This window comes from Trichechus manatus, unplaced genomic scaffold, assembly GCF_000243295.1.
Source record: "Trichechus manatus latirostris isolate Lorelei unplaced genomic scaffold, TriManLat1.0 scaffold00060, whole genome shotgun sequence".
Classification (NCBI taxonomy): Eukaryota; Metazoa; Chordata; class Mammalia; order Sirenia; family Trichechidae; genus Trichechus; species Trichechus manatus.
In genome coordinates, this window is record NW_004443996.1 from 13,757,850 (window position 1) to 13,782,984 (window position 25,135).

Here is a 25,135-nt window from a genome sequence, read left to right on the forward strand (position 1 = left end):
ATGAAACACCGCCCGGTCCTGAGCCATCCTCACAATCATTGCTATGCTTGAGCCCATCGTTGCAGCCACTGTGTCAGTCCATCTCGTTGAAGGTCTTCCTCTTTTTCGCTGACCCTCTACTTTACCAAGCATGATGTCCTTCTCCAGGGGCTGATCCCTCCAGATAATATGTCCAAAGTATGTGAGACGTAGTTCTCGCCATCCTTGCTTCTAAGGAGCATTCTGGTTGTACTACTTCCGAGACAGATTTGTTCATTCTTTTGGCAGTCCACGGTATAGTCAATATTCTTCTCCAACACCACAATTCAAAGGCGTCAGTTCTTCTTCAGTCTTCCTTATTCATCGTCCAGCTTTCGCATGCACATGAGGCTATTGAAAACACCATGGCTTCGTCAGGTGCACCTTAGTCTTCAAGGTGACCTCTTTGCTTTTCAACACTTTAAAGAAGTCTTTTGCAGCAGATTTGCCCAATGTAACGCGTCTTTTGATTTCTTGATTGCTGCTTGCATGGGTGTTGATTGTGGATCCAAGTAAAATGAAGTCCTTGACAACTTCAGTCTTTTCTCCATTTATCATGATGTTGCTGATTGGTCCAGTTGGGAGGATTTTTGTTTTCTTTATGTTGAGGTGTAATCCATACTGAACGCTTGGTCTTTGATCTTCATCAGTAAGTGCTTCAAGTCCTTTTCACTTTCAGCAAGCAGGCTTGTGTCATCTGCATATAGCAGGTTGTTAATGAGTCTTCCTCCAATCCTGATGCCCCATTCTTCTTCACAGAGTCCAGCTTCTCGGATTAGTTGCTCAGCATACAGATTGAATAGGTATGGTGAAAAGATACAACTCTGACACACATATTTCTTGACTTTAAACCATGAAGTATCACCTTGTTCTGTTTGAACGACTGCCTCTTGGTCTAAGTACAGGTTCCTCACGAGCACAATTAAGTGTTCTGGAATTCCCATTCTTCACAGTGTTATCCATAATTTGTTATGATCCACACAGTTGAATGCCAATAAAACGCAGGTAAACATCTTTCTGGTATTCTCTGCTTTCAGCCAGGATCCATGTGACATCAACAGTGATATCCCTGGTTCCACATCCTTTTCTGAATCCAGCATGAATTTCTGACAGTTCACTGTCAAAATACTGCTGCAGTCGTTTTTGAATGATCTTTAGCAAAATTTTACTTGTGTGTGATATTAATAATATTGTTCGATAATTTCCGCATTTTGTTGGATCACCTTTCTGGAGAATAGGCATAAATATGAATCTCTTCCAGTCAGTTGGCCAGGTAGCTGTCTTCCAAATTTCTTGGCATAGATGAGTGAGCACTTCCAGTGCTGTCCGTTTGTTGAAACATCTCAGTTGGTGTTTCATCAATTCCTGGAGCCTTGTTTTTCACCAGTACCTTCAGTGCAGCTTGGACTTCTTTCACTACCGTCGGTTCCTGATCATACGCTACCTCCTGAAATGGTTGAACGGCAACCAATTCTTTTTGGTTTAGTGACTCTGTGTATTCCTTCCATCTTCTTTTGATGCTTCCTGCGTTGTTTAGTATTTTCCCTGTAGAATCCTTCACTATCGCAACTCAAAGCTTGAATTTTTTCTTTCATTCTTTCAGCTTGAGAAATGCTGAGCATGTTCTTCCCTTTCAGTTTTCTATCTCCAGCTCTATGCACATGTCATTATAATACTTTAATTTGTCTTCTTGAAATCTTCTGTTCAGCTCTTTCACTTCATCATTTCTTCGTTTCACTTTAGCTACTCAGCGTTCAGGAACAAGTTTCAGAGTCTCTTCTGACATCCATTTTGGTCTTTTCTTTATTTCCTATCTTTTTAATTACCTCTTGTTTTCTTCATGTGTGATGTCCTTGATGTCATTCCACGGTTTGTCTGGTCTTTGGTCATTAGTGCTCAGCGTGTCGAGTCTGTTCTTGAGATGGTCTCTAAACTCAGGTGGGATATACTCAAGGTCGTACTTTGGCTCTTGTGGACTTGTTCTAATTCAGTTTCAACTTGAACTGGCCTATGAACAATTAATGATGTGTTCCGCAGTCTGCTCCTGGCCTTGTTCTGACTGGTTGATATTGAGCTTTTCCATCGTCTTTTTCCACAGATGTAGTCAATATGATTTCTGTGTATTCCATCTGGTGAGGTCCATGTGTATAGTCACTGTTTATATTGGTGAGAAAAGGTATTTGCAACGAAGAAGTCATTGGCCTCACAAAATTCTATCATGTGATCTCCAGCATCATTTCTATCACCAAGGCCATATTTTCCAACTACAGATCCTTCTTTGTTTGCAATTTTCGCATTCCAATCACCAGTAATTATCAATGCATCCTGATTGCATATTCAATCAATTTCAGACTGTAGAAGTTGGTAAAAATCTTCAGTTTCTTCATCTTTGGCCTTAGCGGTTGATGTGTAAATTTGAATAATAGTCATATTAACTGTTCTTCCTTGTAAGCATATGGATATTATCCTGTCACTGACAGCATTGTACTTCAGGATAGATCTTGAAATGTTCTTTTTGACGATGAAATGCAACACCATTGCTCTTCAAGTTGTCATTCCTCACATAGTAGACTACATGTTTGTCCGATTCATAATGCCAATACCAGTCCATTTAAGCTCACTAATGCCTAGGATATCAATGTTTCTGCATTCCATTTAATTTTTGACAATTTCCAATTTTCCTAGATTCATACTTCGTACGTTCCACGTTCCCATTATTAATGGATGTTTGCAACTGTTTCTTCTCATTTTGATTCATGCCACATCAGAAAATGAAGGTCCCGAAAGCTTGACTCCATCCACATCATTAATGTCAACTCTACTTTGAGGAGGCAGCTCCTCCCCCAGTCGTGTTTTGAATGCCTTCCAACCTGAGGGACTCATCTCTGGCACTGTATCAGACAGTGTTCTGCTGCTATTCGTAAGGTTTTCACTGACAGATTCTTTTCAGAAGTAGATTGCCAGATTGTTCTTCCTAGTGTGTCTTAGTCTGGAAGCTCAGCTGAAACCTGCCTGCCATGGGTGACCCTGCTGGTATTTGAATACCAGTGGCATAGCTTCCAGCATCACAGCAACACACAAGCCCCCACACTTGTAGTCTCCTAGACTTTGAGGGAATAAATTTCTGTTTTTTAAAGACATCCACTTGTGGTATTACCGTTCTAGCAGCCTTAGATATCTAAGATACCACCAAACTGTTTTCCAGAGTGGCTCTGCTATATTTACATTACCACCAGCAAAGTATGAGAAATTCAGTTTGTCTGCATTCTTATCAGCATTTGGTGTTGTTGCTATATTTTATTTTAGTAACAGGTATGTAATGATATCTTACTGTGGTCTTACTTTTCATTTCCCTAATGGCTAATGATGTTGACTTTTCATGTATTTACTTGCTATCTGTAGATCCTTTGGTGAAATCACTCTTCATTTCTTTTGCCCATTTTTAAAATTGAATTGTTTGCCTTTTTTACTGTTGAGTTTTAAGAGTTCTTTATATATTTTAGATAGTAGTCCTTTGTCAGATTTGTGGTTTGAAAATATTTTCTCCTACTCTGTGGCTTGTCTTTTCATCCTCTTAACAGGGTATTTCACAAAGCAAAAGTTTTTAATTTTGATGAAGTTCAATCAAAATTTTCCTTTTATGGACCATGCTTTTGGTGTCAAGTCTTAAGAACTCTTTGTCTACCCCTAGATCCTGAAGATTTTCTCCTGTGTTTTCTTCCTAAAAGTTTTATAGTTTTACATTTTACATTTAAGTATGTGATTCATTTTGAGTTAATTTTTGTGTCAATTTAGAGGTTCTTTTTTAACCTGTGGCTGTCTGATTTCAGCAACACCATTTGCTGAAAAAGCTACCCCATATCCATTAAATTGCATTTGCACCTTTGTCAAAAATCAGTTGGTCACACTTATGTGGGCCTATTTCTGTGTTCTCTATTCTGTTCCATTGATGTATGTGTCTATCCTTTCATCAGTTACCACACTGTCTTGATTATTATAGCCTTAAAATTGGGTAGAGTGATTCCTCTCACTTAATTCTTTGTTTTCAAGATTATTTTAACTCTTCTAGTTTCTTTGTAGCCCTTTTTATTTTATTGTGGTAAGTATATATATAGCAAAACTTTTGCCATTTCAACATATTTTACATGTACAATTCAGTGACATTAATTATGTTCATCGTGTTGTGCAACCATCACCACTACCATTTTCCAAATTTTTCCATCACCCTTAACAGAATCTCAGTGCCCCCTAAGCAGTGACTCCCTCTTTCCCCCTCCTTCCTACCACTGGTAACCACTAATAAACTTTGGTCTCTGTACATTTGCCTATTCTAGATATTTCATATAGTTGGGATCATACTGTACTCATCCTTTTGTGACTAATTTATTACACTCAGCATGGTGTTTTCAAGGTTCATCCATGTTGTAGCATGTATCAGGACTTCATTTCTCTTTCTGGATGAATACTATTCCATTGTATATTTGTATCACGTTTTCTTTATCCATTCATATGTTGAAGGATACTTGGGTTGGTTCTTACTTTTTGGCTATTGAGAATAAGTGCTGCAATGAACATTGGTATACAAGTATCTGTTTGTGTTCCTGCTTTCAATTCCTTTGTGTATATACCTAGGATTGAAATTGCTGGATCATATGGTATCTTTTTTTTTTTTTTAAGAGTAGCAAAATCTTACATAAAACTAACCTATTGGTTTAACTCAACATTTTTTGGAGTCTTTGGCAAATGAAAGGTTTTATTATTTTATTTTATTTATTAGTAAATAATAGTTCACATCAAAAGTGTAATATCTGATTAAACCTCCTTATGGAAGAATATAATTTTGAGAATAATTATCATCAGGCCAACTACCAGATTTCATTTTTAGATTTCTTACATTTTGTATGTATCTGTTTGTTAGTCTTGTTTTTAAGTAAGTTGCCTATTTAAAAAGAACTTTAAATGCCAAGTGAGTGTATTAACAGCATGCTCCCTTTGTCTTTTTAGATGGTTTTATCTGAGAAGGTTAGTCAGCTGATGGAATGGACCAATAAAAGACCTGTAATAAGAATGAATGGAGACAAGTTCCGTCGCCTTGTTAAAGCCCCACCAAGAAACTACTCCGTTATTGTCATGTTCACTGCTCTCCAACTTCATAGACAGTGTATCGTATGCAAGTATGAACTTTCAACTACATTTTAAAATTAAATAACTCATAAGATCTTAATCACTTCTCAATTGTAGAAGAACCAAATCAGTTTAGTGGGTATATGAATAATTAGTATGCATACCTTACTTAGGATATCTGTAGTAACACATAATACTGTTTGTTTCTCTTTTATCATCAGTTCTTGGTTGTCTGATTTGTTGCTGCTGTTGTTGTTGGTGTGTGCTGTCAAGTCGATTACGACATAGTGATCCTATAGAACCCAATATAGAACTGCCACATAGGGTTTCCTAGGCTTTTTTTTTTTTTAATTTTTTATTGTGCATTAGGTGAAAGTTTGCAGAGCAAATTAGTTTCCCATTCAATAGTTTGTGCATAAAGTGTTCCATAACATTGGTTTTGTTCCCCACAATGTGTCAACACTCTCCTCATTTCTATCCTAGGCTCCCCTCTTCCTTCCATCCTGATTTTCTATCCCTTCCTGCCTTCTCATCTTTGCTTTTGGGAAAATGTCACCCTTTTGATCTCATGTAATTGATTGTTCTAAGAAGCACAATCCTTTCGGGTATTAAATTGTTTATTTTAGGGGCCTGTCTATGGTTTGGCTGAAAGGTAGTCTCTGGGAATGGCTTTAGTTCCAGTTCAGAAGGGTGTCTTAGGGCCATAGTCTCAAGGGTTCCTCCAGTCTCTGTCACACCAGTAAGTCTGGTCTTTTTTGTGAATTTGAATTTATTGATTTAGAGATTTTTCCTTTTTCTAGATTATTTTATCGTGCATGTAATCTTCAAGATGGAGAATAATCTCACTTAAATTTTCATGAAACAATGGTTTATTTGTTTCAGTTTACTGTTTTCTGAATGTTCTTAGGAATAATGATTGATCTTTCTTTAAACAGAAACACCATGAATAATTCAAAATAGCAGATATTTAAAAAATAGCTTTTACTTTTTAAGTGTGTTTTTACTTATATTTTTAGATCAGTATATATGATCTGGGAATTCACTTTAAATGAAATGACAAACCCACCCTGTAAAGAATTAATTTAGTAAGAACTTGGGAGACTTTCCAAAATCTGACAGCCTGGACCATGTGAAGAATACATAGCCTTCTTTCAGAATAGTATGTTATGCTATCCTAAGCCTTGGTAGCTTTTCTTAAAAGATTTTCTTCCTGGAGGTGGGGGATAGTTAAGGTATTTGGTTCCAAAGTGTTTATTTTTTGGAGTATCTGCTGAATATAAATCAAAAGGTTTTTTTAAAAAATGAATAGAAGAAAGAAAAAGAATAATTTCTAGTAACTATGAATAAACTTAAAATCTAGAATTACTCCCAATTCATTCAGTTCACTTACTAGCAATAAAGAGTGTACACGAATGTCCACTTTCTAGATAGTAGACATTTGTTACTTTTTGGTGATGAGAAAGGCAATACCCAATGTGGGTGAAGTCTGCAGAACTTGTCCAAGGTAAATGAAGACACTAAGAAGTACGTAAGAATAAAGGACAATTTCAGTAAATACTATAACAGGCAATTTTGCAACAACAGTAATAACAACCAATAAAGTATATGTGTGGTTACGTAGTTAGACATGAACACATATATGGGTATAGGAAGGCACGTGTAAGTATAGGAGTATGCATGTACATGTGTACCTACAGGCATATGTATGTATGTGGTTATGTGCGCTGCATATATATTCATATATATAATAGAACACGTAGGGGGCACAGTTAAGGTAGCTTCCTAGACATATCCAACATCTTGTGAGACTGAGTTCGAAGGCTCAGGACCATAGTCTTGGGGGACGTCTAGGTCAACTGGCATAACATAGTTCAGAAAGATAATGTTCTATAACCTAGATTGGTGAGTAGCATCTGGGGTCTTAATAGCTTGAGAGCAGCCATCTAAGATACAATTATGATCTCTTCCTGTTGGGAGCAAAGGAGTGTGACGGAAACCAAAGACTCAAGGAAGAAACTAGTCCACAGGACTAATGGCCTGTGAGAACCACAGCCTCTTGTAGCCTGAGACCAGAAGAACTATATGGTGCCCAGCTACCACTACCTACTGTTCTGACCAGAGACACAATAGAAGGTCCTGGTTAAAATGGGAGAAAAATGTAGAACAAAAATCAAATTCCTAAAAGTCAGAATTACTGGACCGGTAGAGACTAGAAGAACCCCCCAAGACTATCACCCTAAGATACCCTTTGAACTGAAGCCACTTCCAGTGGTCACCTTTCATCAAAATAATAGACTGGCTTATAAAATAAACAATATCACCTGTGGATACTGTGCATCCTTAAGTTAACTATACGAGACCAAATGGTCAACATTTACCCTAAAACAAAGATGAGAAGCTAAGGAGGGGCAGGGAAACTAGACTAATAGAAACAGAACAAAAAGAATGGAAATAATGACAATGTTGATACATACAAAAAAATGTAACCAACGTCATGGAACACGTTGTATAAAAATTGTTAAATGGGAACCTGATTTGCTATGTAAACTTTCACCTAAAACATGATAAAATTTATTAAAAAGTACAAAAATGTCAAAGAATAAGCACAAACTCCTTAATAATTTTGTCTTAAATGCAAATTAATGGAATTCTTACTAACCTGACTCCTTACTAGTATCTTACCTTCTACAAGACTGAATTTAAAATTAGCTCAGCTTTTCCTAAATTCATTCAACAACTAAAAAGTAAGAGCAGTGTGTATAATATATATATTTGATGCTGCTGAGATGAGACGTCAAAGAGGGATGCCCTACCCTTATCATCTGGTTAGGGGAATAAGTTACACATGTGAAAAGTTATCTGGCAATATAAGGCAATTTATGATTAAGTACCAAATGAACTGTATACATAATGAATACTGTAAAATTTCAGGAAGGACATATAATAGGAGTGGTTAGGATAGGCCTAATGGAGGAGATAGGACTTGTGCTAGGCCTACACAAGATGCATCAGATTTAGATAGAAGAAAATTATTCTGGTTAGAAGCATTGATGTATATAAAGGTACAGAGATAGTAGTAAACAAGGTTATGGAATTAAGGGTCCTGTTTGAGACTGATTAGTGATAAGGCTAGATGAAAGCTAGATGCATTATTTGGAGCTAGATAATTAAAAAAAAAACTTTAATAACCAGTGAAAGAGCTTCAGACTTTATTCTGTAGGTAATAAAAAAGCAACAATGGTTTCTGAAACAAGGAGGGGTTTCAGGGAGGTGCTCACTTAGGGAGACTGATCTATATTGTGGTGTAAGAAGGATTGGAGGGGGAGAGAATAGAGTCTGTATTTTAATACACTAATGTCGTACATTAAGAATCTGACTTTAGATGATAGCAGTGGAAATAAGCAAGAAGGAATTGAGTTAAAAGATAGTCACAAATGAAGAATTTACACATCTTGGAAACCGAAAGCATATAAAAGATAAGGGAAAAGTCAAAGATGACTTGAGGTTTTCATTAATCTGAATTCCCTAGACTCATCTTTCACCCTAGTAATTCATTTGACTGTATTTTTATTTACTAAATAGCGTCTGGAGCCTTAGTTGCACAGTGGTTAGAGCTCGGCTGCTAACCGAAAGGTCAGCAGTTCGAATCCACCAGCCACTCCTTGGAAACCCTATGGGGCAGTTCTACTCTGTCCTGTAGGGTCGCTATGAGTCGGAATCGACTCGACGGCAATGGGTAAGTAGCATCTGTGCTTTAGATTTTTAAAATTGGATACTTTTTATATTCTCCTTGAACTTTTAGAAGTAATTTAGGATATTAAAGATTATTATAGAGACAATTATCCAGATTTTTCAATGACCACTGAAAGAGCTTTAGGATGGGCAATAGGCACAAAGTATGAAGTGGAGTCATGTAATTACTACTTTCTGGTGAAATTCCCAACACTTGGGCTAAGGTTTCTTATGCCAAAACAATGGCAGTGTTTTCCAAGGTTTTTTCCTAACCCTGTCAGAAGAGCCTGACTTGCTTGTCATTTAAAAAAAAAATATGTTTTTTCTCCATTGGAAGAACTTTGCTATTGCTTGTTTGGATGTATTTCACTGCTGATTAACTAGGTTGCTTTTAAAATTTGCTTTATACACTATCTTCACAAATCTGATTGCAATCAGGCAAGCTGATGAAGAATTCCAGATCCTGGCAAACTCCTGGCGATATTCCAGTGCATTTACCAACAAGATATTTTTTGCTATGGTGGATTTTGATGAAGGCTCTGATGTATTTCAGATGGTAAGATCTTTGGTTTATTCTGTTAGTAAGAAAAGGTAAAATCTGGACAAAGTGGAATACATTTTTTTAAATGGCCACAAAAAATTAAATAGGACTGGTCGTATGTTAAGATCTGTAATAGTTGGTGAGCTAAAAGCTAAACATGAGCTAACCATGAAATGTAGCTGTCATTGCTAACCTGTTAGAATATGAAAATTGGTTATCTATGAAGAAGTTTTTAAAATCGCAGCATGAATCCTACTATTATGCTACCATTATGCAATATTGTGGTCACTTCAAAGTACTTAACAAAACCAGGTACCTGTTCTACCCCCTTGCCTCATCTTAATGGAAAAAATTCTTCTTGTTCAGAGCTAAACCCTTTTACTGTGCCCTGGATCCCATGCCCACCTGCTCTATCAATTCATGATCCCTCTCACCTGTATTTTTAACCTCACCCTCTCTACTAGTTCTTTCCCCTTTGCATATAAACGTTAAGGGCACAGATTCAATTTTGTCTTTGGGTATAAATGTGTCTAACAGAGGTGGATTATCCAATAAGCAAGGTAACATGTGTTTACTTGTGCTTACTTATTAACCTGTAGTGAACAATTTCGCATTTTTCTGCCACATCAAAGATTCTGCTTCTAGGTATGGCTGACATCTGTCTCTCTCCCAGCCCCACAGCACCTTCCTACAGAATCAAAGCCTCTTTTCAAATTTACAATCCCTGGCAGTGGCAGATGACCCAGTAAGCAAGGCAAGCACGGGCTTACTTGTGCTTACTTACTAATCTGTCACATGCCCGTGCTTGCCTTGCTTACTGGGTCATCTGCCCCTGGTCTAACTCATGTATTTGGACATGTTTTATTCAATAATAGTTGTACAAAACATAAAAGGAAAGGTCTAAGTATAAATCCTTGCTATGTATCTTCACATGGATGACTTCCTGATTGAAAAATTCATTATGTACCAAATTAAACTTCTATTTTCTCCTACCCAAACCTGGTTTTCCTGTGTTTTATATTATATCATTAGTGACACTTCTTTGTCATCTTCATCTTCTTCTATGATATCTGCCATAGCCACCTCCCTCCCTTTCCATTCCAAGACCCTCATCTTCTCTCACTTGAACTAATGCAGTAGCCTTTTAACTGGTCCACTTACCTTCCATATAGTGTTGTCCATATTGCCTGCTGTAACATTTCCCAGAGTTTGCTCTACAGTGTATTGATAAGAATTACTTGGGAAAAATTAAGTTTGGGAAATCCTAGTTTAAACAAAATTGAACTGGTTTGTTTACTTCAGGGTGTCAAGAACTGTGAAGAGCCTGAGATTTTACCCTACTTGCAAGTTAACAAGTTAGCCTGCCACAGTTTCATGAATTGTGGCAGGACACACAATACTCCTATGTCAGAACTAAACCTGTTGCCATCGAGTCAATTCCGACTAATAGGGACCCTATAGGACAGAGTAGAACTACCCCATAGGGTTTCCAAGGAACGGGTGGTGGATTCGAACTGACAACCTTTCCGTTAGAAGCTGAGATCTTAACCACTGTGCCACCAGGGCTCCATGTCAGAGCAAAAGGACTTTATGCTTACCACCCATATAGAAGATTTGGCTTTCCTAAGCTTGGAATTCATCTCCCATAATGCAGACCACTGGTCCCCTTTGGGAATTAGGACTTCGGAAACTGGCGCAAGAAAATGCTGATATGTTGGCTACTGCTTTTGCCATGAGTGATAAAGTCCATGTCAGAGCTAAATCGACTCGATAGCAGTGGGTTTGAGACTCTTTTTTTTTTTTTTTTTGGTACCCTAGAGAAACACTCTCACATGTGTACAGGGAGATATGTATGTACAAGGATGTTCCTTGTAACATTATTTTTAATTGGAAATAAGGGGGAAAAACCCTAAAAGTCTGATAATAGCATCATTTCTTAATAAATTATGAGGATGAGGTTGATATATATGTACTATGAGTCGGAAGTGACTCGACAGGTTTGTTTTTTTTTATCATGAATAGATATCTCAAACATGGTTGAATTAAAAAAAGTAAATTGCAGAATAATAGTTAATATATCATTTATGTTACAAAAACAAAGTATTACATGTTTTCTGTTGATAATATACACATCTATATGAGTAAGTTTAGAAAGGTCTGGAAATGGTAATAGTGGCTACCAGAATGGAGTGGGTTTGGTTCCTGTAACCCTATAATATACTTTTAAAATTTTTTGCAAAGAAAATATATTCATATACTACTTATGTAGTTTTGAGTTTATTTATTAGACAGATTTTGAAAATAGTCCAAAGGTGGCATAGCTGAACAAATATCAAAGAAAGAGTTTGACTTAAAATCTGAGCAGGAATTTGGTAAAGTAAACACTGTCCAGAGTCTGGTTCTTAGCTTTGCAGACCCAGAAATTGAATTTTAACAGCGTAGCCAGAATTTATCTAGCTATGGAGACCTTGTGCACACTGACCAAGTGTAAAAATCCATGGGCACTGGTAACCAGAAGGCTTATCTATTAAGTCATTAATTCACTGTAATATACTGCCAGAGACACCAAAATAATCATATTCGCTAATCAGTATACTCTCTCCCCTAATGGGAAAGTCTAGAAAATTACTGTTTAGTAGGGTTTTATTGTGAGCATAGAATCAAAGCAAGGGAATTGGATTATTTTGTTAACTGATATCTTCAAGTTATAATTACTTATGTAAGCCAATCTCTACTGTAGGATTTACTTACTGAGGAGACCTGATGCTTGCATCTGTTGGTCAGGATCTTTCCCCTGGACTTAATCAGATTTTCTGTTTTCCACAAGGACAGTTACCTATGTCGGGAAAGATAGAATGCAGATGAGTGGGTTAGGGTCTCTTTATGTCAGCAATTCTAGTGTTGTCTTTCAAGGATACCACAGGTCTCATGATGGAGAATAGAAAAATGTAGTGCTCATTAGTAAACATTTATAAATCCATTTGAATGGATGATTTCTGTATATGGCAACCATTTTCTATTGTTTTTTGCTACAATTTTAGAGCCATTGTCTTATCCTGATCTTATTCCCTCCAGATTGAGGATGTACCCTATTTGGAGCTTGCCTTAGCTACATGAAACAGTTCTCATAAATTTATTCTTTTTGCATGATCTCTGAACAGATTAAAATATTTGCAGTATGGGAACATTTTTCCATTCTAATGGAGTAAAATTCAGGATGCAGGTTTCTTAGCTAAGAATTAATATTTGATAACTTAAGGTAGTGGTTAAGGTCACAAGCATCCTTGGGTTTGAATCTTGGCTCCACCACTTACTGACTGTAATTCGTTAGGCAAATCACTTAACCTTCCTAAACCTGGGCTTCCTCATCTGTGAAATGCCTAAATTTCAAGATATTTGCAGTTGAGATTATTTTCTTGATGATTTATATTTTCATGAACTACTTTTTATTCAGCTAAACATGAATTCAGCTCCAACTTTCATCAACTTTCCTGCAAAAGGGAAACCCAAACGGGGTGATACATATGAGTTGCAGGTGCGGGGTTTTTCAGCTGAGCAGATTGCCCGGTGGATAGCTGACAGAACTGATGTCAATGTAAGTTTCCTTACTTTGTAGAAAGTTACTTTGCTGTTATCCCCTTTGAATCTTACTTAGATGTCCTAATTGATCTTGTCTCTGTGTCATTGAGGTGGTAAGGAATAGTTTGGCTGACCCTTCGTAAGTAGCATTTAACAGAATCATCCTGATGAAAGAGTGAAACATCCTGTATAACCCTATTGGATTCAGCATGGAGATCACTCCTTTGACTTTTTTAAGTCTGTGGACTCTCTAGCTGTACTTGGCAAATCCTTCTTAATCTAAAAGATAGTATGATCTATATATGTTGTGGTTGAACAGACTGTTGTACCTATTACATTCCATTTTAGGATAAAATATAAACTATTTTGATTGGGATGGAATGAAAAAGTATAATTTTTCCTCAAGGTAACCATACCAGTTTTGACTGCTTTCATTTCAAAGTATTTCGACCCATATAATTAATTAATAAATTTTATACTTTAAAATGTTTTTCTCTTCTTTTCACTTAGATTAGAGTAATTAGACCCCCAAATTATGCTGGTCCCCTTATGTTGGGATTGCTTTTGGCTGTTATTGGTGGACTTGTGTATCTTCGAAGAAGCAATATGGAATTTCTCTTTAACAAAACTGGATGGGCTTTTGCGGCTTTGGTGAGTGAATTTTAGAAGAAAAATTGAGGTAAACTCTTAATATTGTAGTTTCAGGTAAGCTTTCATTTATATGAGAAGTAGCATTTTGTTTATTTCTTACCTGAAGGAAAGGAGTTTACATATTTTAATTTTCTGCCTTGAAATCAGTTTATTTCCTCTGTTATTTCATTACGGATCACGAGAGCTGAGAGGACCTGATTATACCCAGTTTTATTCAATCTAAATGATAGGCTGTCAGTTCCATCAAAACCTGCGGTTCTTTTGAAAATATTCTTCTAAAGGGCCTTTTCAAACTTAAATTTTGAAATTTGTGTCAGCTTATTTATGATTTTAAAGTAATGTTTTCTTTCTGAAGTAAATATTATTGAATTGTGATTCTTGTGATCCTTGTGGTTAAGACATAGGCCTTAAGAAAGTCATCACTAAAAAAAATGAAAAAAGAAAGGCATCACTTATCTGAAAATAATTTTCTTCAGCATATATTATCTGAACAGATATACTTTTATACCAGCTAATCGAATCAAGGTGGGAACATCTGAACCATATTGTATAAATATCTCATTACTTTTTGTTTCCTAGTGTTTTGTGCTTGCTATGACATCTGGTCAAATGTGGAACCATATAAGAGGACCACCATATGCTCATAAGAATCCCCACACAGGACATGTGGTAAGGAAAGGCCAGGGTTTCTTTCTATTGTATACCAAAGTTAACCTTAATGATTATTACCCTGAGAGAACAGTGCCAACATATGAAGTAACTAGATTTATTTTTGACTTTTCCATCTCTCAGTTGTTAACAAGCTTCAATTGATGAAAATACCACGCTGTTCTCTTAAAAATGGGAAGTTTCTTATCTCATTTTATGAGTCCTTTTGACTGAGCTGGTTAAGAACGAATGTCAGCATTCATCTAAATACAGTAGAATAATTGATCAAATACTTGAGCATCCACTGTTCCAGGTACTGTGCTAGGTGTTATATAGTGGTAAACAAGAAAAACACGGTCCCTGTCTTCATGCAGTCTACATTATTGTACCTCATGCTCTTGTACACTTAAATACTAGTCTTTCAGCTATTCTACTGTTAAACATAGTATAAATACAGTGAAAATACAAATAAAGAATAAATAATACAGAAATAGCTTGTATAGTAACTCAACTTATTTCCTGATGAATGCCACAGACCTAAAGTATATTACATGCTTACATACATTGGGTGAATTAATATTTTTATAGCATTTAAAAATAGCCCATTTTAGTGTTAGGATGCGAAAATTTAATATATATTTAAAGATTCCATTTTGTCTTTTTTCCCCCAGAATTATATCCATGGAAGCAGCCAAGCCCAGTTTGTAGCTGAAACACACATTGTTCTTTTGTTTAGTATCCTCTTTGTAATCCTTGTGCTGCGTTATAATTTGTCTATTTTCTCACATTCTAGTATTGTCTCTATAGTGTTTGTTTGGGGCTCCTGTCTTATTCAAACAGGTCATAATATCCTTTGGGAATCATATTATTGTGTTATCTGTCTTAGCTCAATCAACTAAAGATGACTAGGGACAAACCTGCAGTCTGATAAAGTCAGATTTATTGGCTCATTGCTGTACATCAGAGAAACGGGGCATCTTACCAAAGGAAAAGATAGTTATAGGAATTTGAGGAAGGGTAGAGTTTAGGTAAAGTCTAAATGAAGCAATGTTTTGATAGGCTGAAAGCAAAGCAAGGCTGAGTATAAAGGGGTCAACATCAGGTCTGGACTGTAAAGTGGACCCAGGGTTTTGTTTCCTTGTAAACTACAAATTTAAGATGAATGTTGAATTTTGTTTTCAGAAACTCCTTATTTGAAACTGTTTCTTGGTTGTAATTTGAAGTTACTTCTTTGCTTCTAAGTGACTTCGCTCCTCCAGGCAAGAATGGAATGTTTCATTCTTACAGGTATAATTTCAAAGTAGCCCTGGTAGCGCAGTGGTTAAGCGTTTGGCTGCGACCCAAAAGTGGAACCCACCAGTTGCTCCACGGGAGAAAGATGTGGCAGTCTGCATCCGTAAAAATTTACAGCTTTAGAAACCCTATGAGGCAGTTCTGCTGTGTCCTATAGGGTTGCTATGAGTCAGAATAGACTCAGTGGCAATGGGTTGGTTGGTTTTGTTGTTACGATTTTAGACAACAGTGTCAGTGAGTAAAAAAGCAGCAGTTACTCAAACATGGGAGTCATTATGACATTTTATAGTTGCAGCTGGCTTTATGTGTTTGTTGTTCTATCCTCTTCAATGGCGGAGCAGATTTTTTCAATCCAAGCTAATTTTTACTTTCTCACATCTGAAAATTGATGCCTCTGTAAGCTGCAAGGATAAATAAGAGTGACATCAGATAGGTAAGAGTCTAAATTTCATAGTACTGCTGATCAGCTTATACTTACCTGAATGTATAAGTAGTAACTCTTTGAAACAAATCAACAAGGTAAACAAATGTAATTGTTCCTAGAATTGTGCTTCTTAGCCAAGGTGTCCTGACAATGATATTGCACTTAAGCCACGGGCACAGTGGGTAAATCCCACCTTCATTACTGTGTGGTAAAGATCAGCATGAATCCAATCCGGTCCTCACCTTCCCACTTCTCCATCTTCGTCGCCAGAGCTGGGTCAGAGCTCACAAGTTAGATGGACACGGTCTTTCAGACCAGATACCCATGCAACCAGATCCTAGTCACTCAGAGCTAGGACAGGGCTCGTGCATTAGAAGGGTACCTTCTTTCAGACTGCCAAATAGGCAGACACCAGCGCATGCTGGCTCTCACTGCCACTGTGGGTTTGTTAATTCATTGGAACATCTCACAATCTCACAGAGAGTATACCATATTTATGGCTACAGCTTTATTACAACCAAAAAGGGTACAAATGAAGAGACACATAGGGTGAGGTCTGGGAGGGGTCACAGAACAGAGCTTTCATGTCCTAAAGAGGGATACACTACCCTCTCCTGTGCTTGGTCACCAACCAGGAAGCGCCACTGAGCCTGAGGGTTCAGGGTTCTCATTGGCCTCCCCACATAGCCGTGATAGATTACATCATGCTTCATGTGGGTTAGTCAGCATCGGGTCCCCAGGTGGTCCCTCTTGGTCCGGTCAGCCCCCATTCATTAGCCTTAGGTGTTGGTGTGGCTAGAAAGAACCGAGAACAAAGGCCAAATTGTTTTCTCCAAGGTGATTTCACACCCCGCAGATAAACTGGAATCAGTTGTAGCACAGGCTGTTGGAGAATCTGCCCAATAACCTGGTGGTAAAGTCATTGGCTCTGCTTTCTCACTTCTTCAACTAGATGATTAGAAGTCATCTAATTCAGCCCTTATTATGTTGAAAATGGGTTGTACTGGCTAAAATAGGCTAAGAACTTTGAAAGTGGTTGCAATCAATATGCATAAATTTGTTTAAGAAAGAATTATTTTCTGATTATAAAAGTAATGCAGTCATTAAAGAAAATTTAGAAAATACCAATAAGTAACAAGAAAAAATTCAAAACTACTGAAAATACCACCTTTAGTAAATGTTTGTGTATATCTTCCCCTGTTTTATATTGCTTTGTCGATGATTAGATAAAGAGATTCTAAGGCAAACATTCTGAAAAAAATGTTAACTTTTGGTTTTAATTGAAAGACATTTGGGAAAACAGTATTTTTTCAAAACAATTTTCTTACCTAATATGGAAATTGAGGGCAGTGGTTGTTCAAGTGATTCAGAATTTTTGCCTTCAATGTGAAAGATCCAGATTCAATTTTGGGCCAGTGCACCTCAAGTGCAGCCACCACCCATGTATCCGTAGAGGCTTGCGTGTTGCTGTGATGCTGAGCAGGTTTTCGCAGAGCTTCTAGACAAAGACAGACTATGAAGAAAGGCCTGACAGTCTACTTTTGAAAATCAGCCAGTGAAAACCCTATGGATCAAAACAGTTCGGTTGCGTTATGCCTGGGGTTGCCATGAATCGGAGTCTGACTCGATAGCAGCTAACAACAATAACAATATGGAAAATACATTTACTGCTTAAAATTCAGCCTGAAGCCAGGAGAGTTTATCTATGTAGCTGTGGAATGGTGAGCTGAGAAGATTAGAAGGTGAGAATAATAAATACTTGGTCCCTATGGTAAAAAAGAAGATTACCAAAAAAAAAATATATATAATATATACACACACCCACATGTATATATATAGCCCAAACCTTATGGCTTTTAAATAGTAGGATTTAAGTTGAAAATGTTCATTTATGGTTTGATGGATTATTATACCTTGGAAATTTTTCAGTATCTAAAATGTACTCGATTAAAAGTACTCAATTAATAGTACTTTGAAATTGCACAGTAAGCAAAAAAGGTAGTTAAAATTGTTAAATATTAATTGACTTGCAGTTTATTGGTCTTTTAGCTTTGTCCTAAATTTATATGTAATTACATAGAGGTTTAAGAAATCAGAATTTTTTTTACTTTTTCTAGCTAAAGGTTAAACATTGCTTAAAGTTTCTCATACATTTGGAAAATATTGCAAGCTTGTTGGAATATAGACATTCTTGTGAGTTTTGTGATTAGTATGCGAAATAGGATTTTTTTTCAGGGTGATATTTTTTCTTATTTTGCTTTTTCTTTTTCGGTAGTGGTTGGGAAGGGTCAAGTAATATTTGCTGAGCAATTATTTTGCCAAATGTTATGAATACGTGATTTGCCTAAGGAACTTATAATACTGGGGCAAATAGGCATGTATACAGATTATAAGACACTAAGTACTGTGTACTAGATATGATGGTGAGACAATGAAGGAAGCTATTTAACTTTCTTTGGGATAGGGAATATTGGGGAAGGCTTAAATTCCTCCTTCCCCTTTTTTTAGTAGACATGAAGACTAAAGACTCAAAGTCTACAATTTCTATGTTGATAAGAATTAGTAGAAGAGACTACTACTAAGTAGTAGTTATGATTTTGGAAAATGCCCATGTATTTATAAGCATTTTAGTATTATACCATTTACTGTATGATTAATAAAGCAAACTATATAATGAGTTGCCTGATCTACTACGCAACTTTTAAAATTACATTTAACAGTTTTTAATTGAAGTATTACATTCATGCAGAAAAGTTTACAAATCATAAGTATACTGTTTGATAAAATTTCACAAAATGATCACACCTGTATAACCACCACCCAGATCAAGAAATAAAACTTTACCCATATCCCAGAACGTTCCCCCCATCGTGACCCCTCCTGATTGCTATCTTCCTGCCCAAAGGTAACTACCATCCTGACTTCTAACCGTTGGATTAGTTTTGCCTACTTTTTAACTTTACATAAATGGAATCATACAATAAATATGTTTGGATTTTAAAAATAAAGTAGCAGTCTGGAAAATTTTTAACTATAAAACCTTAACATAAAAAACCATGTTTATTTTTACATATGCTCTTGCATTCTTTGCCCATGTGTATGTTTTGTGGAGAGGGGGTGTCTTTTTTTGTAGTTGTAGATATACTTTATATATGGTTTTGTATCTGAATGTATTATAAGCATTTTCTATGTTGTATGGCCTTCATAGTTACAAAAATATGTGAAGGTTACACAGTTATCAGAAAATACAGACAAGGAAAAGAAAAAATAGTCAACATTTTTAATGTTTATATAATGCGTATATCACAATTCAGTTATTCTCCTATTGTTGAACATTGCAAAGAACGTTTTCTAGGAAATAAAAATAATTTCACATATTTCCAAATTTCCGGGAGTAAAATTCAAAACAAAGGGTACAAATCTGTCTGTTACTCCTGATGGACGTCCAAATTGTTTTCTAAAAGGATTTTGCTGCCAGAAATCTATAAATGCACTGGTATCCGTGGCAAGTCCTAGCCAATATTATTTATTCTTATTTTTTTTAGCTTCTAATTCAGTAGGCAAAGAAATCGTACCTCATTATTTAAATGTACCTTGAATCACAATAAAGTAATTTGAACATTTTCCCACAATTTTGTAATTATGCTTCATTTTATGTGAACGTCTTTCTCTTTGTCATATTTGATATACTTTAATTCTACTAGCTCTCTTAATAGCCTAGTTTTGTATGTTATGGAATACCACTTCCTTTAATTTTTCTTCACTTCTCTCAGAGTAACATTTAACCATTATAATATAATTACATTTTTATTTCATTGTTTGTATCCCCTACTAGAGTATAAACTTGTTCAAGGAAGGGTCTATACTCCATTCAACTATACTCCACTCCAGCTTCTCGGATTATTTGCCTAGCATATAGATTGAATAGGCATGGTGAAAGAATACAACCCTGACAACACCTTTCCTGGCATACAGTAGGCAGTGTTAGTAAATGTTTAATGAATCAGTAAATGTAATGAAACAATACACATGGAAGTGCATCATAGCTCTTGACAGCTAATAAACAACAGCACACAGAGACCTTGGTAGTATATATCGAGGTTGTTGTTGTTAGGTGCCATCGAGTCGGTTCCGACTCATAGCAACCCTACGTATAACAGAACAAAACACTGCCTGCTCCTGCACCATCCTCACAATCGTTGTTATGCTTGAGCCCATTATTGCAGCCACTGTGTCAATCCATCTCGTTGAGTTTCTTCCTCTTTTTTGCTGACCCTCTGCTTTACCAAGCATGATGTCCTTCTCCAGGGACTGATCCCATGTCCAAAGTATATGAGACATAATCTCACAATCCTTGCTTCTAGGGAACATTCTGGTTGTACTTCTTCCAAGACAGATTTGTTTCTTCTTTTGGCAGTCCCCAGTGTATTCCATATTCTTAGCCAACACCACAATCCAAAGGCATCAGTTCTTCCTCAGTCTTCCTTATTCATCGTCCAGCTTTCACCTGTGTATGAGGTGATTGAAAACATCATGGCTTGGGTCAGGCGCACATTAGTCTTCACGGTGACATCTTTGCTTTTTAACACTTTAGAGAGGTATCCTGGAGCAGATTTGCCCAGTGCAATGCGTCATTTGATTTCTTGACTGCTGCTTCCATGGGTGCTGAATGTAGATCCCAGTAAAATGAAATCCTTGACATCTTCAATCTTTTCTCTCTTTATCATGATGTTGCTTATTGATCCATTTGGGAGGATTTTTGTTTTCTTTATGTTGAGGTGTAATCCATACTGAAGGGTGTGTGGTCTTTGATCTTCATCAGTAAGTGCTTCAAGTCGTCTTCACTTTCAGCAGGCAAGGTTGTGTCATCTATATAACGCAGGTTGTTAATGAGTCTTCTTCCAATCTTGATGCCCTGTTCTTCTTCATAGAGTCCAGCTTCTCAGATTATTTGCTCAGCATACAGATTGAATAGGTATGGTGAAAGAATACAACCCTGAAAACACCTTCCTGACTTTAAACCACGCAGTATCCCCTTGTTCTGTTCGAATGACTGCCTCTTGAGCACACTTAAGTGTTCTGGAATTCCCATTCTTCTCAATGTTATCCGTAATTTGTTATGATCCACGCAGTCAAATGAATGCCTTTGCATAGTCAATAAAACACAGGTAAACATCTTTCTGGTATTCTCTGCTTTAATTCAAGATCCATCTGACATCAGCAGTGATATCCCTGGTTCCACGTCCTCTTCTGAATCCGACTTGAATGTCTGGCAGTTTCCTGTCAATATACTGCTGCAGCTACTTTTGAATGATCTTCGGCAAAATTTTATTTGCATGTGATATTAATGATATTGTTCCATAATTTCCACATTTGGTTGGATCACCTTTCTTGGGAATAGGCATAAATATGGATCTCTTCCAGTCAGTTGGCCAGATAGCTGTCTTCCAAATTTCTTGGCATAGATGATCGAGCATTTCCAGTGCTGCATTCGTTTGTTGAAACATCTCAATTGGTATTCTGTCAATTCCTGGAGCCTTGTTTTTCACCAGTGGCTTCAATGCAGCTTCGACTTCTTCCTTCAGTGCATTCAGTTCCTGATCATATGCTATCTCCTGAAATGGTTGAACGTTGACCAATTCTTTTTGGTATAGTGACTCTGTATTCCTTCCATCTTCTTTTGATGCTTCCTGCATCGTTTAATATTTTCCCTGTAGAATCAATCCTTCACTATTGCAACTCGAAGCTTGAATTTTTTCTTCAGTTCTTTCAGCTTGGGAAATGCCAAACCTGTTCTTCCCTTTTGGTTTCCTATCTCCAGCTCTTTGTACATGTCATTATAATACTTTACTTTGTCTTCTCCAGCCCTTTGAAATCTTCTGTTCAGCTCTTTTACTTCATCATTTCTTCCTTTCACTTTAGCTACTCAACGTGCAAGAGGAAGATTCAGAATCTCTTCTGACATCCATTTTGGTCTTTTCTTTCTTTCCTGTCTTTTTAATGATTTTTTGATTTCTTCATGTATGGTATCCTTGACGTCATTTCATAACTTGTCTGGTCTTTGGTTATTAGTGTTCAACGCATCAGATCGTTTCTTGAGATGATTTCTAAATTCAAGTGGGAAATACTCAAGTTCGTACTTTGGTTCCCGTGGACTTGTTCTAATTTTCTTCAGTTTCAACTTGAACTTGCATGTGAACTACTAATAGTCTGTTCCGCAGTCTGCCCCTGGCCTTGTTCTGACTGATGATATTGAGCTTTTCCATTGTCTTTTTCCACAGATATAGTCGATTTTATTCCTATGTATTCCATCCGGTGACGGCCACGTGTATAGTCACCGTTTATGTTGTTCAAAAAGGTATTTGCAATAAAGAAGTCGTTGGTCTTGCAAAATTCTATCATGCGATCTCCAGCATCGTTTCTATCACCAAAGCCCTGTTTTCCAACTACCAATCCTTCTTCGTTTTCCAACTTTCGCGTTTCAATCACCAGTAATTATCAATGCATCCTGATTGCATGTTCAATCAGTTTCAGACTGCAGAAGTTGGTAAGAATCTTCAATTTCTTCATCTTTGGCCTTAGTGATTGGTGCGTAAATTTGAATAATAGTCGTATTAACTGGTCTTCCTTGTTGGGATATGGATATTATCCTATTACTGACAGTATTGTACTTCAGGATAGATCTTGAAATGTTCTTTTTGGCGATGAATGCAATGCCATTCCTCTTCAAGTTGTCATTCTCAGCATAGTAGACCATATGATTGTCCGATTCAAAATGGCCAATACCAGTCCATTTCAGCTCACTAATGCCTAGGATATCAATGTTTCTGCATTCCATTTCATTTTTGACAATTTCCAATTTTCCTAGATTCATACTTCGTACATTCCATGTTCTGGTTATTAATGGATGTTTGCAACTGTTTCTTCTCATTTTGAGTCATGCCGCATTAGCAAATGAAGGTCCCGAATGCTTGACTCCATCCACATCATTAAGATCGACTCTACTTTGAGGAGGCAGTGCTTCCCCAGTCATATTTTGAGTGCCTTCCAACCTTAGGGACTCATCTTCTGGCACTATATCAGACAGTGGTCCGCTGTTCTTCATAAGGTTTTCACTGGCTAATTCTTTTCAGAAGTAGACTGCCGGGTCCTTCTTCCTAGTATGCTTTAGTCTGGAAGCTCAGCTGAAACTTGTCTGCCACAGCTGACCCTGCTAGTATTTGAATACCGGTGGCATAGCTTCCCGCATCACAGCAACACGCAAGCCCCCACGGTATGACAGACTGACAGACATGTTGGGGATATATCGAGGTACAAAGTTCATTAAAAGCAAAAGCATATGTAGATCCTGGTTCGAAGGCAGGTCCAAAAACAGAAGTTTCAACCATTAATCAGGTATTATTCTGTAACCAAAGCCTATAGAAATGATCAGTCTTTGTGCATAGCTGGATGTAAAGAACCTTAGTAAGCCAAACAAAGAAACAAAAACTTTATCACATCAGTTGTGGAGAAGAAGACTTGGCTGAGCAAGCAAAAACATGAGGAATGGGCATCACCTCTAAGAGGGTTTTGAAGAGAGTGCAAGATGGCAGTGAAGGAATGAGTAGACAAATTATAGAGCAAATTATCAATTCATGCTCCACTAGAATACCTATTTTCTCCTTTCTGCTTAATTATACCCATGTATGTTTGAATGCAGGAGCCTTGGTGGCATGATGGTTAAGAGCTCTGCCGCTAACAAAAAGGTCAGAAGTTCGAATCCACCAGCCACTCCTTGGAAACCCTATGAGACAGTTCTACTCTGTCATACAGGGTTGCTATGAGTTAAAATTGACTTGACGGCAACAGGTTTGGTTTTGGTTTCGATTTGGCTGTGTAGTAGTTTCTGAGATCAGGTAGTGTGAGGCCTCTTATTTTGTTCTTTTCCTGCTATAATACTTTGCTTACTCGGGGCATCTTTCCTTTCCATGTAAAGTTGATGATCAGTTTTTCCACGTTGTTAAAGAATGCTGTTGGTATTTGGATTGGGATTGCATTATATCTGTAGTTTGCTTTGGGTAGAACTGACATTTACACTGTTTAGAGTCTTCCCATCCATGAGCATGTAATGTTTTTCCATATATGTAGGTCTCTTTGGGTTTTTTGCAGTAGTGTTCTGTAGTTTTCTTTGTATTGGTCTTTTACATCTCTGGTTAGATTTATTCCTAAGTATTTTATCTTTTTAGGGGCTATTATAAATGGTATTGTTTTCCTGATTTACTTTTTGACGTTCTCTTTGTTTGCATATAAGAAGCCAACTGATTTTTATATGTTGATCTTGTATCCTGCTGAATCTTTCTATTAGTTCCAGTAGTTTTCTTGTGAAATCTTTGGAGTTCTCTATGTATAGTATCATATATCATTTGCAAATACGGATAATTCTACTTCCTCCTTTCCAATTTAGATGCCCTTTATTTCTTTTTCTTGCCTTATTGCTCTAGCTAGGATTTCCAACACAATGTTAAATAGTAGTGGTGATAAAGGGGCATCCTTGTCTTGTTCCTGTTCAGTTTGGGAAATTTTAACTGCTGTTAGTATTCACGAAACTGTAGGGTGAATCCTTCTTTTCTACTAGGCACATTCTACGTGTTTCAAAATTCCGTTTTACTTATTTTAGCATTCAACCATGCCACATGTTACCTGTTTGCATGAGTAGTTCTATTTTGTGTTTATGGTCCTCCTATTATTAAGCAGAGGGAACCCTGGTGTTGCAGTGGTTAAGTGCTTGGCTGCTAACTAAAAGGTTGGCAGTTTGAACCCACCTGCTGCTCTGTAGAAGAAAGATGTGGTAGTCTGCTTCCATAAGGATTTGCAGCCCTGGAAACCCTGGAGCAGTTCTTCTCTGTTCTGTAGGGTCTCTATGAGTTATAATTGACTTGACTGCAATGAGTTTGGTTTTTTGGTTGTTATTAAGCTGGAGTCCCTAGGTGATTCAAACAGTTTAAAGTGCTCAGCCACTATTCTACCCAAAGCAATTTACAAATACAATGCAATCCCAATCCAAATACCAGCAACATTCTTCAAAGAGATGGAAAAACTAATCATTAACTTTATATGGAAAGGGAAGAAGCCCCGAATAAGTAAAG

General features: G+C 37.0%; 1 protein-coding gene across 1 annotated transcript in view; it reads left to right on the forward strand.

The window, feature by feature from the left end:
- MAGT1 (magnesium transporter 1) overlaps positions 1 to 25,135 on the forward strand; it is a 54,708-nt gene that overhangs the window by 18,555 nt on the left and 11,018 nt on the right. The window contains exons 2-7 of the mRNA XM_004378896.2: positions 5,023 to 5,192; positions 9,313 to 9,430; positions 12,870 to 13,010; positions 13,505 to 13,645; positions 14,225 to 14,314; positions 14,965 to 15,028. Coding sequence (XP_004378953.1) covers positions 5,023 to 5,192; positions 9,313 to 9,430; positions 12,870 to 13,010; positions 13,505 to 13,645; positions 14,225 to 14,314; positions 14,965 to 15,028 — 724 coding nt within the window. The remainder of the gene's footprint in view (positions 1 to 5,022; positions 5,193 to 9,312; positions 9,431 to 12,869; positions 13,011 to 13,504; positions 13,646 to 14,224; positions 14,315 to 14,964; positions 15,029 to 25,135) is intronic.